We start from the raw sequence: 18,264 nt of genomic DNA on the forward strand, positions 1-18,264 counted from the left end.
TGACTACGTAATTTCCAACAAGAGAAGTCCCTCTATGGTGGGTGTTACCCAGATTACATCATCTCGTTTCACTTTGTGTATTTCAACGTTATTAATTACTTCATCCCCGTATTCCTCGGAGTCATATTCAAGCGAATGTGCGCCTCTGTTGGACCACTTCCTTGTATGACAAAATGCAGGCTCATTTGTAGCCTTTGCTCCTGGACATGCTCTTTGAACATGTCCCCTTTTCTTACAGTTATGACATGTAACATTTCTAAAACGGCACTGAGCTTCATCATGATTAGTGCCATTGCATCTAAAACAGGGTTTACCTTGTTTACGTGGCTTGCTTACACTCGTCTTTGGGCGTTCGTTGTACATCGCGTGTACTGTGTTTGAATGCTTTTGGAGCTCGATAGCGTCCTTAAAAGCCGTTTCCATAGCAATGGCTATCTCTATGGCCTTCTTGTAAGTTAACTTTGATTCTGATAACAGCCGTTTTTGTATAGTCTCATTCCGGAGACCACACACCAGCCTGTCTGTTAATGTATCAGACAGTGTATTGCCAAACTCGCACCATTCACTTAATTTACGTAGAGCCGCATTGTACTCACGTATGTTTTCGTGATCTCCCTGATCCCGCTTTTGGAACCTGAAACGTTCTGCTATCATAATTGGCTTTGGAACAAAATGTTCTTGCAAAATCTGTGTTAACTGATTGTAGGTTTTAGTGGCTGGACGATCTGGAGCTGTTAAATCACGTAACAATGCATATGTCTGTCCACCTATCAAACTGAGTAGGGCAGGGACCTTCTTTACATTTTCTCAGTGGCGTAGAAAAAAAAAATTCATTCGGGGGGATGATTGGCGTCGTAACAGGCGCCGTAACAGGCGTGGGGGCGGGGGGGAGGGGGAAACTGCCCCTCCCCCGACGGGTTTTACCCAAGCCGTCGTACCGGGCTGGGTAATAAGAGAAAAGAAATAGGGGAGGTTGAGGGAAAGAGAAAGAAGAGGAAAAGAAAAGGAAAGAAAAAGAGAAGAGAAAAATAAAGACAAGAATAAAAAGGAAGCTATCATAATGACCAGACTCACTATACTCTGCAACCCCTTCTTCACTTTAAAAACTGTCACAACTCCTTTGATCTATGCTGCCCGATGGCGTAACCACTGGGGAACAAGGTGAAAATATCTATCTTTGAAAAATCTTCCCCACCCCATTATAAATGCCTTTTCATCCCCTGAAAGTGCCTAAAAACCTCAAATTTCGCGCGCATTGCTTGTTAACATGGCCCAATTTCCTTTAAAAATTGCACATTTTAGGGAGTTTTGATCAATTCCAACGAAATTAACATTAAAAACACTGGGGGACAAGGGGAAAATATCCATCTTTGGAAAATCTTTCTCCACCCCTTGACAAATGCATCCTCTGAAAGTGCCTAAAATTCTCAAATTCTTTGCGCGCATTTCTTGTTGCGGTAGGCCAATTCTCTATAAAATTGCACATTTTGGGGAGTTTTTATCAATTCCGACGAAATTAGAATTAAAAACACAAAAATATTTTGCGCGCTTGGCGCGCATTTTTTAGGGCTTTTTTAGTTTTATCCTATTAAGTTATTTAAACAGATAATAGTCCCAAACTCAAGAAGGACAAATTTAAGATAGATCATTTTAACCTAAAAGATGGGCCTCAATGTGTATAGATGGTGAATTAGGATTGTTGTTGTTGTTGTTGTTGTTATTATTATGTTGTAATGATGTTGTTTGTACTGTTCTTTAATGTTATTAGAGAGGGTCCTGAATATCAATTAACCTACTGGGCTAAACTAGAAGGGTTACCCTCTATTAAAATAAAAAAATAAAAAAAAAAATAAAAAAATAAATACCCACTCTGACCCAAGACCCCTGTTACGCGCCTGGTGTTAGCACCAATATGTGCCCTTGTGCGGACAGGAGATATGTGCCCCCCTCTGAAGCTGGAAACCTTGTTTTTGCAAAATAAATTGATGCAATTTGCTATTATAGGCCTAATCAATAAATGCCTCATCAACCGATATAACCATAAACATTCTTGGAATTGACATAACATTACTGATGTCGTACACACCCTTCAGTGTGAAATGTGGCTCTCTTTGCCAGCACATCTAACATCTAAGGAAAGAAGAGCTTAGATTGGTACCAGATAAAATAATTTTGTTATCAATATTAATACATTATGCTAATTTTCATCTTTGTAAGCGCATAATACAGTGCAAATTATTTCTGTGACAGTCTTTGAAGTGTGTAAATCTCCATTTTATCCCATACATTGTCAAAATATTGGGGGGGATGATACAATGGACCATCCCCCTGTCAAATATTGGGGGATATATCCCCCATCCCCCGGATCTACGCCTATGCATTTTCTATATCATTAGCAATAAAATATTGGTCCAACTGTTCCTTGTATACGTCCCATGACTCCACGCTTCCATCAAATACATCAATCTTTCCTATAGCTGTAGCCATACTAGGCCTACGTAGCGTCCTATCTTTAGATGGGTCTTTCTAAGGTAGCCTATCGTTAGCTTTCTGCCATTGCTATGTGGTTGCTATGTAGCAGTCAAGTGCACTCCGTGCTGTGTCTCGCAGAACACCACGCCGACGAGCGATGAAGGTACGGATTCCCAACGAACGGCTGCACTTACTCTCTTCAATGTTATGAAAAGAGTTATTGCTAATAACCAACTCACATGCGTACGTCTAGGGCAAGGGTTTCTAAATCTGCCTCGTCGCCAGTGTTGTATTTGTCACTCTTAGGTTGACGTAAATGAGGAATGATAATACGTAGGTAAACTTTCAAGATAACCATTTAATGCAAAAAAAAAAAACAAAAAAAAAAAAAAAACAGCAAGCGCTCAACAGGGAGCAAAACATCGAACCTTGCGGTTCGCTAAACATCGAGCCTTGTGGTTCGGACACAACAGAAATATCCGGTGTACGTTACTGTTTGACCAAAGTAACGGCCAGAAAAAAAAAACAGTGCAAAAAATAGAAAAAATTTATGCAAGAAAAAGGGAAAAAAACAGAACAAAAACAATGGCTATTCCCAGTACTGCTGGAAAATCCAATAAAACAATATAACCACTAAAAGAAGATAGGCTGCATGCTTCTTATCATTTTAAGCAGTAGTGTTAATTAGTATAAGGAAATATCTTGTATTCGTTGAATGTTCGTCTTTTTAAAACAGTAAACCGCAGAAATTAACGTTGAATTTTATTCTTTTGGTGTTTTATCTAATACCATAAACGGAATGCGGAAATACATCAATTTGCTCCAGTAAACGACACGTGACAGTGAAAATGTCCGTAAAATTCATTATTCTTCCCTCAATTAAGCTGAAATATAGCTGAAGACTTTCATGATTTATATTGTTTCAGTTTTACAGACCTGATTACAATCAAAATCTATTTCTAACGTAGCTTGTCAGCTTTTGAAAATGTTTTACATTATAGTCGAACTAGGTCACTTATAATGTAATGTTTTCGTTATTCTGTAGAAAAATGAGTGAGTAAAAATTCAAATTTTGAGGAAATTACACTAATAAACTATAACAAAATCAAACGGATATTTCGATAGCTCCTGCTATCTTTATCAACGTTAACGTGTATGACGCCACAATTTTGATTGAGGAAGAGTTTTTTTCTCTTTTTGTCAGATTAAATGGCTTAATTCTAATACATTCTTAAAATCATTAAAAAATAATAAAACTTAACAATATCACATATTATTCAGTCATTTTCAATTTTTTAAAACGATTTACAAAATGTCTTTGCAGTAACACTCTTTCTTAGGCCTAGCATTACCCAACTCTTAGTTTTCTTAAAAGAACAGATCACCATACATATGTTTGATTTCCTTAACAATCTGTTGATTCCTGTCTCATAAAATACTAATTAGGTGGATATCTCAAACTAGCTCCAGATCTTTCTGACCAATGGACAGTACCTTAATGTTAAATGACAATTTATCTTGCACATTCCTTCAAGATGGCATTATTGAATGCGAATACTGTTTATTCTTGTCGCACTGCTCATCTGATATCACAGATTATGACACATGTTTGAAATGTTTTATCTTTTTATCGGGTGGTATGATGGCCAAACTGCAGTCTACATACCGTCTCCACAAAGTGGGTCTGATGTTGTCAGTTCCCGTGTCGATTGTCTGATTTTATAGCCAAGCCATAACAATGTTTTCGATGATTGGATTAACAGGAGGACTGCCCATAACAATTCTCTTCTTCAGTCTATATACAGAATGATCAACACCATAATAGGTGGTGTTAAACTGCTGATACACCTAAATCATTTGTCAATTATGCTAAAGTTGTAATGCCTCGCCATTAACAAGTTCGACTAGTATCTGTGGAGTTCAGGTTTACACTGAAAACAGCCTTCAATGAAGCTGCTAATGCTTGAAAAAAATGACTTGTTTGATTTTGAAAAGGCGTTGAATTTAAAACATTTATGTCCTTAGCTTTGTTGTAATTCATATAAAAGGCATTCTCTTGAAATTTGTTAAATAACCCTACTCTGAAATTACTCCATGCCACTTTTTAACAATACTAACTGTTAAAAGGATGAATTATATTACTGTACTTTAAAATTGAGCTACAGGATATACTGAATAAGAATATTCTAAGTACTACTTCATCCCTTTCTGGATTTAAAAGATGCTAGCTAAACCAAGTAGAATTTATTCACGAAAATAATCAACACTAATGAATAGTAATTATCCCCATCGGGCCTATCTGCCGATAAGGCTAAAGTAGCACAACTTTAATTATCAATAGCATTTGTCGGCATGTAGGTGCAAAACACCCTCACTGTGTAGTCGTAGTAATTCTTTAAATTCTTTCCCAAATGAATGTCCGTATTTCTTTAATTTGACGTTTTCGTAATAGTGGTAGTTGACTGGTCTATTATGAAGGTCCGTATAGAATGGCCAAAATCCATATAGATGAATTTCTTCGCAATATAAAAGCGCTGACGTTGTAACATAAAAACCTGTTAAAAAGATTATAAATGGAAATTGTTTAGTAACTTCCCTTTTTATGATGTAGGCCTAGTTTTTCGCAAACAAAATTGTATATAGCCGATTATAACCGTTTACATAAAAAAGGTTTAAATTACAAATGTATATGACGCCTATGTTTAGCCCTGCTTGTCAAGGGCCCAAAATGGGTTACCCGTTGAGTCTAATTGTGTGGAAATGAATAGTTTTAAAATTTAAACTTTATTACGTTAAATGCTTTATGTAAATTAGTAAATATGTATTTACCTTTGCAAGTACACACATGTATAGCCTTTATAATATTTTTTTTTAAATTTAATTTTTTTTTTCGAATGGCACTTTGATCACTTTCTATGCTTCGATCCTTACTTTTGTCGAATCATAGACCATAGGATGTGCCACCTAATACTTAGTGTCAATCTAGAGTGTGGTGTGGACGTGAGGACCAATTAAAGAGATTTAAATGCAAACACTTTACACCACGACGTGACGCTAGTTGTTCTTTCCGCCGCTCTCTGGCTGTCAATCCGTAGTACTTCCATCTGACGGTCGTCCTGTAAAAGGTCTTGTTCGACGAAAGCCAGCACACACTGATTGGAAACACCTTGCACGCCGTCAGTTTCGCGATCATCTCGTTCAGCAGCTTTTCCGGCTGCCGTCTCCTTCTTATCGCCACAATCGACACCGAAACCCTGTCCAGATCTGAGTCGTAGTACAGGTCGCCGAAATGAGCCACGAGGGCGTAGTCCAACGACTCGTCGTAATCGACGGCAAAAGATGTTGGCGCCAAATCAGACGTCGTCGGAAGCTCTGCTGCCGCCGTATTCGAGCGTTCGGTTTCTTCGCCCACGTACGCTACGGTATCATTTTCGTGTCTAGGATGCGCCACACAGTCCTGTGCCCGGACGCACGTCTGACGAGCGCGTGACATCCCATGGACACGGCATTCAAAAAAGACACGTTGCACCTGACGCCCCGTCGTTCGTTGAGAACCACCATGTCCGACGACCATCTCATGTCGAATAGAACGTCGTCCTCGGCGGTTGGAGCGTCCACTGCGTACACCACCTCCACGTTCGCCTTCCTGCCTAACAAGCCCATCGGGGTGTCCGCGGACGAAACGTAAATCGCGTGTACAGGACCGACGGCATATTAACCTATTGCCGTGGCCGATCGACGGCGGGCCGTCTGAGGTCTGGCGACGCACCGTAAAATTCCGTTCTGGACAGACATCGTGCAACGCTGGAAAGGCGAACGCTATAAGATGGCAAAGTAAGTCGTACGACGTAAATGGTGTGTTCGCGAAGGAGGTCTTCGCCCTCCGTGGTCGCAGACCAAGAAGTCGCAGACTACGGCGTTAGCATCGAAAAACAATAGAGAAAGACTAAATACGTCACACACTGGTTCTGTGTTTTCTTCAAGCTTTCAATTTTTTCTATTCAATTAACATTCATTCAATTAATTAATCAAATACATCAAATGATAAATAATGTGGACAACATTAAAATTAATTAATTAATTAGGATAAAAAATAGAAGCGAAGCTTGTCTCAATTTGACCCCGACAAAAAAAAAAGTAAAAACTAATAATTTAGTTCTTTTAGTTCTAATAAAAGCATATCAAGTAGACCTACATTATATATAATACATATATATATATATATATATATATATATATATATATATACATACACATACACATACGCGAACACACACACATATACGTACACATATACATATATGCACACACACACCCACACAAACACGCATATACACTCATACACACACATATACACAGGCCTACATACATACAATATAAATCATCAAAGGTACATATACAGTGTTTAAATAAGGACAAGATGGAACATCGTAGGCTACCCTGTAGCTTTTCAAAGAATATGCATGTGTATATGTTTGAATATTATATATACATACATATATACATACATATACATATATATATATATATATATATAATAAAATATTTAAATAAAGTTAAGATTGGTACATTTCTAAATAATATTTCTTCATCTGCTTTCTAAAAGTGTGGGTACTATTGCAATTTTTAAACTTAACAGGAGTATCATTCCATAATTTCGGTCCGTATACAGAAATAAAAAATTAGCTTTTAGTTAGTCTTACAAAAGGAACGTAAAGTGAGTTTGAATTTTTTAAGCAATAACTGTGGTTTATAATCATGAAATAAAGCTAATATAGAGGTTGGGTGTTGGCCTTTTATGTATTGAAACATAAAACACGCAACTTGTAGTTTGTTTAGGTCCATAATTTGTTTAAATCCATAGTTTTATTTAATCATTCATTCGTTGGTACGTACGTACGTCTGGTTTTCAGAAATTTATGGTAGTTTGCATACAACAACCGTAGCTGTTTCTCGAAATGGGAAAGGGAATAACCCTGGGGTCGATATCAATCCGACAGATCGATTTCGACGAACATGACCGTATCCTACACCTTCCTGAACTGCTGCAATTGGCTTCTCTCGCATTGGAATAGGTTGAAGACGTTCAGACAGTCCCTGACGAAACCACGTTTGCGTTTTTCGAAGTATCGACGACTCTGAAGAGATCATCGACACAGATCCATGCTGTTGGGGAACATTTCTCGCAACCGATTTGTGTCGCAGAAGACGTTGACGAATTCGGTGATCAGTTCTCTCCTTCTGTCCAGCAGGCATTTTTCCGTTGCAGGTTTGTTCGGTCGTCGGCATGTCGTTACTGACCGGGAAGACCTTTCGACGTGCGATTGCTTCTTTCGTGACGAGCCTCAGTGGACGAAGTTTGGTAAGATCCGCACGTCCTCCTGGTAGAGGTGCGTTCCGCAGTAAATCGATAATTCCAATAAAGCCGTCATCGGCAGACATCCGGTAACGGCGAGAAGACGGGGAAGAGTCCAAGAACGTCGGACGGCGAACCGCACCCGTTTATCAGAATCGACGATCGTGTTAAGTCGTGAAAACGTTTTCTTCGATCCGTCAACGGTGGTCAGCGTGCGGGACACGTCGGACGCCAACCTGTCAATGGCTTCCAATCCGGAACGGAGCTTCTCTTCGAAGTTCAGTTTCCGACGCATCAACTCGGCCAACTCCTTAAAATTGTGCTCGCGCAGCTCGTCCGTGGTCGCGGAACCGATCCTCCCGTCCGCTAACGACAGGCAGTAGCTCTTTCGGACCTTTCTGGGATGGCACGCGTGGCCGATCAACCACGAGTTCGCTTCCGACAGACATGACTTTAAAGGAACCTGCCGCACGAGACGTCGTCGCACACGGTCATCCACTTCAGCAAACATCGGCGAACTTGCGAGTTCGTATAGGCCGTGCACCTGGTTGAACGTCAGTATCAAGTACAGGAGATTTTCTGTCTCGATGGCGTCCAGAATTCCCCACCACATAAGTTGGCAATTGTATTTTCGACCTTCGGTCCATCGCAGTTGGAACAGGAAGGTGTCGCCGAGAACGCGAGGCGATGACGTTTCTGAAGTGTATCCGCACGTCTACCAACTGTCGGCGAAAGCCGGTGTTGACGTTTAGTGCCTCCGTCACTCAACGACCGACGACGAACGGTTCGCAAAAGCCGAGCAGGTCCAGCATCTTTGAGAATGTCATTCAGCAGCAGGTAAGCGCCAACGGACATCGCGAGCACGTATGCCGTCAGGTTGCCAAAGTCTTCTTTCGACTTGCAGTCTTCGTCCAGAAACCTCAAAAACCTCACCGTCGTTTCGATCGTGCACGAACACAATGGAAGGTAGGACAGATCCAACTGGATCTGGCCGCTGGAACAATATAGACGTCGTCGTCGTCGTCGCCGTAGCCGCGAAACCATGGACGAGGCCGGACATGACGGTCCACTGACCCAATCTTTTTTTTTGTCCTGTACCGTACGTCCCGTATCCGTCTTGGAGTTGAAAATGCGATCGGAACTATTTCTTCATCTTGTTTTTATACGCAAAAGAACGGACGCCCTTCCCTCCACGAACTCGACGATTGCTGTTAAAAAGAACGCCTGTCACGGGGTTATCGTGTATTTGATCTTAAGCCAACGTGTATATGATCTTACCAACGTGTATTTGATCTTAAGCAATTGATTGTGAGTCCAACTACAATCTGTGCTCTAGTCAAAGTACTATCGATTTGTATTTGGTGTCTGAGCAAGATAAAATCAGTTAGTCAGGGGTAATAAATATTGGCATTAGTGACCACATGTTAATTTACTGTACTAGAAAGATAAGAAAAACAACTTTTAATAAACATAAAACAATTAGGATTCGATCACTTTGAACATACTGTAAAGACCTGCTCTTAATAGAATTAAATGAAATAGACTGGTCGGATGTGTTTGACTGTAAGAATGTTACTGATGCATGGATGATTTTTACAACTAAATTGTTAGACAAAATTGCACTATTTAAAAAAGTCAGAATTAAGCAAATAACTGTACCATGGATGACATATGAAATTCTAAATTTAATTAGGCAAAGAGACAAATTCCTTTGTAAATTAAAAAAAATAAGGATCCTGCACATTATGATCAATTCATATATTTTCGAAATCAGAATAAATAAGAAAGTAGAGTCAAATCGCAGTACTATATTGATGCAGTAACAGAAAATAAAACAAAATTCTGAAAAATTGTAAAGGAAGTCGGGACGTCAAAACAACATAAAACTAAATTCTAAATTTAACAATAATTTACTTGTTATTAACTAATATGCTTTGATAAATCTATACGAAGCTGTTTAAGGGACATGGTGATTTTTTTTTAAATTTTCCTAACCCGTACGTACGCCTTATTAAGTCGTACGTACGCCTTATACAAGGCCTATATTACCGGGGGAAACAATTTCCCCCGGTAATAGAAAAACCCTACCCTGGCCAAAGTTGCCGAAGGCAAAATTTCAAATGTCATCCTTAAATGTATTGAACCTTTACTTGATAGAAGGCAGTTTGGAAACCAGAGAGGTATATCTACCACACATTGCTTGACTGAGGTATACCACTCGTTAGTCAGTGCCTCCGAGAGATCCGCCAACGCCAGTGTTCTGACGTTGACGGACTTCTCGAAGGCATTTGACACGGTAGATCACACTGTTGTCGTGAAAAAATTGTTAGATATGGGTGCTCCATCATGCTTAGTCCAATGGATAATCGATTTCATTACTGCTCTAGATGCTCTACACCACTGGACATCGGTGAATCAACTTAAATTAAATCCGACTAAGTGTCAGGTTATGCGAGTTTATTTTGGTCGTCAACCTCTTCCAGACATCGATCTCCACATCTCTGGTCAATCCTTGCCTGTACTTCAGACAGTTAAGCTCCTGGGGGTTCTGCTTGATGATGATTTGAAGTGGAACTCAAATACCTTAGCTTTATGTAAGAAAGCAAACAAAAAAAAATGTACTTATTGTGGTCCTTAAAACGTGCTGGCCTCTCCAGAGAAGAATTAGTATTCATATATAAATGTTACATTAGACCGGTGCTAGAATATGCTGCCCCCCCTCTGGCACCCAGGGCTTACTGGTGCTCAGTCAACACAAATTGAACGCATACAAGAACGGGTCTGTAGGTGCATTATTTTTAAAGCATTTAATAATTATACGGAAACTCTTCACATATTGGGACTGGAGAGACTGACTGATCGCCGAACCACACTATGTATCAATTTTGCCAAGAAGGCTGTTAATTCTGAGAGGTTCAGTCACTGGTTTAGGTTAAATAATAAATCCCATGGCATGTGCCTCCGTAATACAAAACGATATAAGGATTATAATGTTAAAACTGTAAGGTTTCGTAACAGCCCTTTGCCTTACATGACGACTCTTCTAAATAACATCTAGTGTTCTTGGCGGTCAGCCAGCCTCTTCATTTTTCTTTATTTTTCTTGTTGACGGAGTCACTAAATGGTGATATTTAATTTATAATAGTTTTTTTCGTTAAATTTTATTGGCATTTTTTTGTTGTTCCTGTGTACAGTAATGTTATTTTAACCCAGTAGCCTCCAATTCAATCTCTATTGCCAAAGGTTACTGTTGTCGAATGTTCTTTGTTAATGAATGAATAATTTTATAATGAATAATGTTGTATATAGAATTGTAATTTTTAAATGATTTTGTAATGAGTAATTTTTATAATGAATAATTTTATATATAGATTTGTATATTTGAATGTAATGCTTTTTAAGTAATTTTGTAATGAATTTATTTTGTTGTATGCCTGATTGAATAAATATATACCTGAAATAATAATAATTATAAGTCGTACGAACACCTTATGGGATATTAAGGCGTACGTACGCCTTATGTAACCTGTACGTACGCCTTATTAAGGCGTACGTACGTCTTACGTAACCTGTACGTACGCCTTAGTAAGGCGTACGTACGCCTTAATAAGGCGTACGTACGAATTACGGCGTACGTACGCCTTAGTAAAGCGTACGTACAGGTTACATAAGGCGTACGTACGCCTTACTACGGCGTCCTAAGGCGTAGTACGCCTTAGTAAGGCGTAAGTACGCCTTATTAAGGCCAATCAGAAGACGACTAACAATGAAGTTTGGCTTAGCTGCAAGGCCCTCAGCCAATCACAAACTACCTTCCATTCCGTTTGTCCAATGTAAGTAGTAAACAACGCACGTCCACTTGCAAGTATGGCGTTGGACAGAAGTTTATCAAATGATAAATCTGAGCCAGTTTCAGGCATATTTTTGTGATACATGTTGTGAGAACATAGAGTATGGTCATTAAGCGTAAACAGCTTAAAGAAATTTAAGGATGTGTAACTCTGTGGAAAACAACTAATACGAGTCCTCAGTAAGGCCTATGGCTATGAGGTTTCCGTCGAAGCTGATGAATAGCCTACATATAGGCCTATATGAAAAGGCTCTCGGAGATAGTGGTGCAAGAAGTAATAGTCAAAATTGCACCGAATCTGTTTAAAGGTACGTGTGTTGTTAAATATTATAACGTTAAAAATAGTATGGTATGTTTTACTTCATTGAGAATCACTAATCGTCTCTCTATCAAACCACACACACACACAGACAGGAAGGCCAGTGCCTTTTTCTCAAACTGGGGTGGTACTTTCGACAGCAAAATAACCACAGTATTGTGAATCAAATATGATGTTATATTGTAGTAAACATAATAAGACAATAATTTTGGCAATGAATTGACCCTGCAACAACTGATAAATGAAGACAACTCAAGGATAGCCATGCACAATATATAGCATTTACTACTATCTACCAAGAACAATTGTTTACTACACAAATTGAATCAATTAAGTTTTTTGGGGGAAGGGGATGTGCCCTTCAGTGACTGTGCTTTGACTAATTAATTCAGGCATAATTTGGTTTTAATGTCTTCATGAAAGAATATAACAAAATTATTATATTAATACTAGTACAGTATGCTTTATCTACGTACGAATCCTTCACACATCATAACAAAAAATATAGTATTAATAGGTATCAAAACTGACTTAAGCAATTAATATTTATCAACACTTAGATGTCCAATTAAACATCACCACCTGCATTTAATATTGTATTATACTGATACTACTTGTTACTTTTTTTTTTGGAAAACAAACTTTGTTTAAAAGGAAACAATTAAAATACACATTTGATCATAAAACAATCACAGTAACCTCTCTTTTGAATTAATTTGTTTAATTAATTTTCACAGACCACAGACTCAAGTGAATGGAAGTTGATGAACCACAGCCAAAGCAAATTTTGCTTCATTCTGCATCAGCTGAAATCAAGAATTAAGAAGTGCTTCCTGGTCGAAGTCATGTTCTCCCATGAAACAATAATATATTAAGTACTTTTAATAGAGAAATAACCATTGAGAAATTAGTAAGATGTGAAACATTGAGTGGTGGAATTTATAGTTGAGGCTGCTATTGCAAAATCAGGATGAAGCCTTGTTACTACATGAGGGATATAAGTATCTGGTGGCAATTCAGGCCAAGGCATGAATCAATTGAAAGTACTGTAGTCTTATCTGATTGGAACTGTATACTGTTTGATGAATGTCATCTATTTGATATAACATCACTGTGTTGAGAAATATCACCATATATTTTTTTAATTTTCCTTGTATGAACAGTTATCAACAACACATTTATTTTCTTTATAAAAATTTGCATTGATTTTTGAATGGCATTGTATGGTATTTTACAATGCAATATGAAAAGAAGAAAATAACGGAACAGCACTTGCTGATAAATGATATTGAATACAGCAGAACTCATTATTTCTAGTTTCTTTTAAACTGTTTATACTGGATGGCTACATTGATAATATTATATAATTGTATTATTTAACACATGTTCATAAGTGGATTGGATTGAACTCTATATTCAGCTACAGTGTGCTACAGTGTCTCAATAATATTCAAATAAAAGTATTCAGACTTTTTTCATAAACTTCTTCCAACCTTCGTGGTTACTGTTGTATATTTAAATTTATATACCTAGTGAATGATCAGAGAGATAATGAAAGTGCTGATGGGATGCAACTGGCTGAACTGACCTATATTAAATATTTATTTGTTTACCTCCTTTATTGGAATCATCAATTACTTTTATTCATTCATTCATTCAGTCCAATATATCAAGGTCAATATATTATCAAGGTCATATTAATCAAGGTCTTCAAGCAGCTAAACAAAATTCAACTGGCATGGCAAGAAATACTGATCATTGCATGCAAATAAAAACATTTGAAATTTTACATCAGCCTCAATGTGTTCAGTATTTTTTGAAGTAATTCAGTCTCAGTTTTCTTTAACATTTTTTTTAATGTATTAAAAAACAAAACAGAACGAAAAAAAAGGGGAAAAATAGAATCGAAATATTATATTATATATTTCTGTCTTTCATTCAAAGTCGATAAACATACATATTGCCCTTTCTACTATGCATACATGTAGGCCTAGGTAAATAACACAATACACATTCAGTAAAGCACGGTTGCCTTTGGCTTACAAAAACCTACGGTATGATAGTCGAGGGAAGACGGGAAATGCGATTTACTACCTCAACAATCTTACTACTACAGTATTACCAATGTATTTTATTTAAAGGCTGGTATACTTATATCATATTGAAATATTCCACTAAAACTTAAGAACTTTCCTCCAAATTGCTACAAATTGTCACTTTCCTCGCGACATTGTTTATACAAGATATTGTCGGCAATATAATAAGGCGTATGTACGGGTTAGGAAAATAAAATAAAAATTCATCATGTCACTTAAACAGCTTCGTAAATCTAAGAGTTGCTGATCAGTTTAATTATTTTTTTACATCAATTGCATCCTCTCTGCCATCTAAATTACCTGCCTCTACGGTTCAGTTTGGGCCACCACATAAAATAATTCGTAAGAAAAACATCACTGAAAATAAGTTTGGTTCGAAAATCGTAACCGAGGAAGAAGTTATTAAGATTGTACATGGTCTAGCAATAATAGTAGGGCAACTGGCTTAGATAACATTCCAGGTTGATTTATTAAGGATGCTTCTCCTGAAAATGACAGACAATTACACTGGGATGGTCACGTTGGACATACAGAAAGCTTTTGACACCGTCGACTACGACATTCTACTGAATAAACTAAAAGCATTAGGAATTAATGACATTTCGATCGACTGTGGTTCAAGTCATATTTAACTGGTAGAAAACAAATGGTAGCAGTCAGTGACACACTGTCTAAGGCACGACCAGTGGCGTCACGGAGTTTGTGGGGCCCTGGCACCGACTGTTATTTTGGGGCCCCTAATAAGTGAGCGAAGCGAGCAAACATACGCTGGCGGCTAAGGGGACGCGTAGGGCCCGCAGTCGGAGGTCAGGGAGTGAAGGCCCCTGGTGGGGTTCCGAGGGGGCTTTCGCGCTCAGAGCTTGTGTCATTTGTCATTAACAGAGAACATAGAATGGTCCATGACTGATGAAATATCTCAGACAATTTTATGACAAAACTAACATAGATTACATAGGCCAACTTTCGGAAATGGCATGTGCCTAACAGTAGGCCTATGTACTCTATGTAGGTGTAAAAATACAAAGAATATTTTAGTGAGAAACAAAACATGTTTTTATAACGTATATACAATGTAAAGCAGATTGATCACAAAATCAGAAACAAATGTCAAAATCAGAACCCAACTTTTATTGTTTAGAACTGTCGGAGCCCCATTGAATGAAACTATGGTATTATAGTTTATATTAAATTAGCCCTATTAGATACCGTATATATGCTAAATTTTGACATGCTACCAATTGAACATTTTAAATCATATGTATAAAATCATCAGTGCACCAGATTAAACGAGGCAACATGTCGTAAAAGTTTGTGATCACCATAGTTATAACACTAAGGCTAGCAACTTATATGTGAATATCTCTGGTCTAGTTCCTTTATACACTGGTATAAGTAATTGGAACAGGCTACCTTTAAATGTTAAGCAATGTCATTCGTTAAGCAGTTTTAACAAGTGTGTCAGAAAGCTTTTTTTCAATAGGCTTGTTTTAGATGAGTAAATAATTTAATATCTCTTTAAATTTTTATATCTATTATATATGCTAATTATTTTACTGAAAAAAATTCAATCAATCAATCATCACAAGGAACATATGAACGCGCATCACGAAAATTAAACTATCGGCATGCTATTTTTCACCACCCTGATAATGTTCGTTACCATTGCATCTCCGATGCCGACCAAAGATCAACAGCCTTCGACGAAGGAATTCACGTCTTTTTTTGCAACGTGCGTCAGTATTGCGGACATCGTCGAAATGCACGTAGTGCCGGAGTGGCGCACCACGTTGATAGGCGCAAACAACTCCGTGATTGTGTTTCAAATCCATGTCATGTATTTTCTACAACCATAATACGAAAACAAAACGTGGTTTTGCTTTAACCATAATACGAAAACAAAAAGTGTTTTTGCTATAACCATAATACGAAAACAAAATATGTAAACAATATTACTGGTAATGGTACTGGTTTTGGTACACTTCAACTATCTCCAACCTGCCTTTAAAACGACAAGCTTGGATCGGCCAGCTTCAGACTTTCATATTCTCTAACTTTAGCTGGTTCTACGATGACGAATTTAATATTGCAGTGTTAGATTTAATCGTTATTGAAGAAGAACAAGAAGTCATCGATCTGATGATGATGATGATGACGATATTCAATTGATAGATTCATCCCCAATGCCGTAGACAAGAATTTTAAGCAGTGCGAGACAATACCAGGGTGGACCCACTTTACACGTAAATTCAAATAATTTGAACCCATTTTCTTTAAAAAATTACCATTTCACACAAAAATCTAGAACCAATTTTCTTAAAATTTTACCCATTTTAGGCTAAATAAAATTTTTCAAAATGTGGACACCATTCTTTGTGAACACATTAGAAAAATTGTGTGGGACTGTTCCAAATGTCCGAATAGCTGACTACGGCATTGTTCACCCGGTATTAAAAAGAAGAAAAAGAAAAAAAAAATCGTCATCGATCTGACAAATGTTTCTGATAGTGATGAGTGAGTTTACCAGTAATACATTCTGTAACGTGGCCTGTTTCGACGATGTTTGTATTGATGACGATGTTCCAGTAATAGATTTAACCGGTATTGAATTATTAATTGAAAAAAATACCTGTCATTTATCTGAAAAAAAATTTCTGATGGTGATGATGATAATATTCAAATCAATTAAATTACTAGTGAAGAAAAAAGCTTAAACGATCCCATCTGCGATGATTATTACAGGGACTTTCTAGCATCTGACTGTAATACTGTGTATACTGTGAATGAAGATGAGGTGTTTTGGAAGAAAACGAAGATGATAAGTTAGCAGAGATGGCGGCAAAAGAGTGTTTTGAAAAAAAATATTGAACACAAATTTGGACAAACGGAATTGTAGACCCAGTCAAACGGATGAAGATATTTGCCTCGTCGTAAGTTGTCGAGAAAAAGTAGATATATATTTTGAAACTATTTTTTTACGGCGATTATATTGTACGGGTAATTTAACTATATAAATGCAATTTGCGTTTTCTAAAGGTTTTAAAAATCACCATGATATACAATTAACTACTGTCTCGTAATACTAAATCTGAAGCAGATGCGTGGCCTTCAGCTGTAAAGTTGGCTTAGGAAAAAAAAGAATTTGTTCTGCTTTCTTAATTCTTAATTATAATAATCAAATCAATCAATCAGTCAATCAATCAATCAATCAACCTATTCACCAAATACAAATATATATAAAATACAATAAAGCTTCACAAGACAAAATTAATCAAAAGAAACTCGCATCCATTATACAAAAGCCAAAGGTACAGAAATTTAAAAAGCTAAATTAATGATTGAATGAATATCGTTATTATATAAGCAATTCTTTACACTGTCGCAAATTCCATGGTTTACGCAATGCAATTGATGTATTTAATAAAAAAACATATTTAAAAATAGTGAAATAAACAAATTGTTTCACTGACCTGACGAAATAGTTTTGCTGATATAATTATTTTTCCAGTAGCGACTGATTTCTCTAAAATGATTTGGATTTCCATTTAGTACTTTTATATTTCGATTTTTTGGAGATTGGCGATTTATTAGATCACTAGCCTTCAGACATCCCGAAAAGGCCGTTTCGGATGACAGGCTTGGGAACCAAATATAGTTGTTGTATTGCTTCATTGATTCGATAAATGATGAATGTTGCTTTTTTTTTCGTAGTCCGCCAAATCTAAACGAAGAATAACAAGATAATCTGGAATTAAAAACCCTCGTCCTGTTGCGTCATATCTATGTACTGATTAATAGATTGTATGTATGTCGTTCACAGTTTGAGACGTTTGCACAATTTGCAAATTCTGCTAACTGTGCAATGTAATAACGGTGTGTATTGACTACTAAAACCAGAAACCAGAAATTGACATCAAAAACTGAAAGAAAAAATGGAAAATCAGTCAAAAGTAAAACATGTACATCAAAATGAGTGACTTCAGGACTAGGCCCCAAAAAATGCGAGTATCACAAGAGCCTATCATTTAATAATGATCAAAACGTCTATAACGATTAATTGTGCTCACTTCTTTGCTTTGGCCTTTTCCTCTTTTAATCTATATAACTAAAGTTTCAACTTATTGTCGTGGTTCGACTTTAGAAAGATATTGAAAAGGGAGATACAATCTTCCTT

The 18,264-nt window shown here is 37.2% G+C and overlaps 1 protein-coding gene across 1 annotated transcript; it reads right to left on the bottom strand.

Annotated features, from left to right (window-relative positions):
- Window positions 1–4,722: 4,722 nt before the first annotated feature.
- On the bottom strand, window positions 4,723–17,804 carry LOC117110017 (alpha-N-acetylneuraminide alpha-2,8-sialyltransferase-like). Its single transcript, XM_033252568.1, has 2 exons — window positions 17,561–17,804; window positions 4,723–5,027 (listed from the first exon to the last, which is right to left on the bottom strand). The coding sequence occupies exons 1-2, from the start codon at window positions 17,760–17,762 to the stop codon at window positions 4,807–4,809; spliced, it is 423 nt and encodes a 140-aa protein (XP_033108459.1). The 5' UTR covers window positions 17,763–17,804; the 3' UTR covers window positions 4,723–4,806.
- Window positions 17,805–18,264: the final 460 nt, after the last annotated feature.

Source organism: Anneissia japonica, unplaced genomic scaffold, assembly GCF_011630105.1.
Source record: "Anneissia japonica isolate Jap-2015-1 unplaced genomic scaffold, ASM1163010v1 scaffold2394_len201251_cov164, whole genome shotgun sequence".
Lineage (NCBI taxonomy): Eukaryota > Metazoa > Echinodermata > Crinoidea > Comatulida > Comatulidae > Anneissia > Anneissia japonica.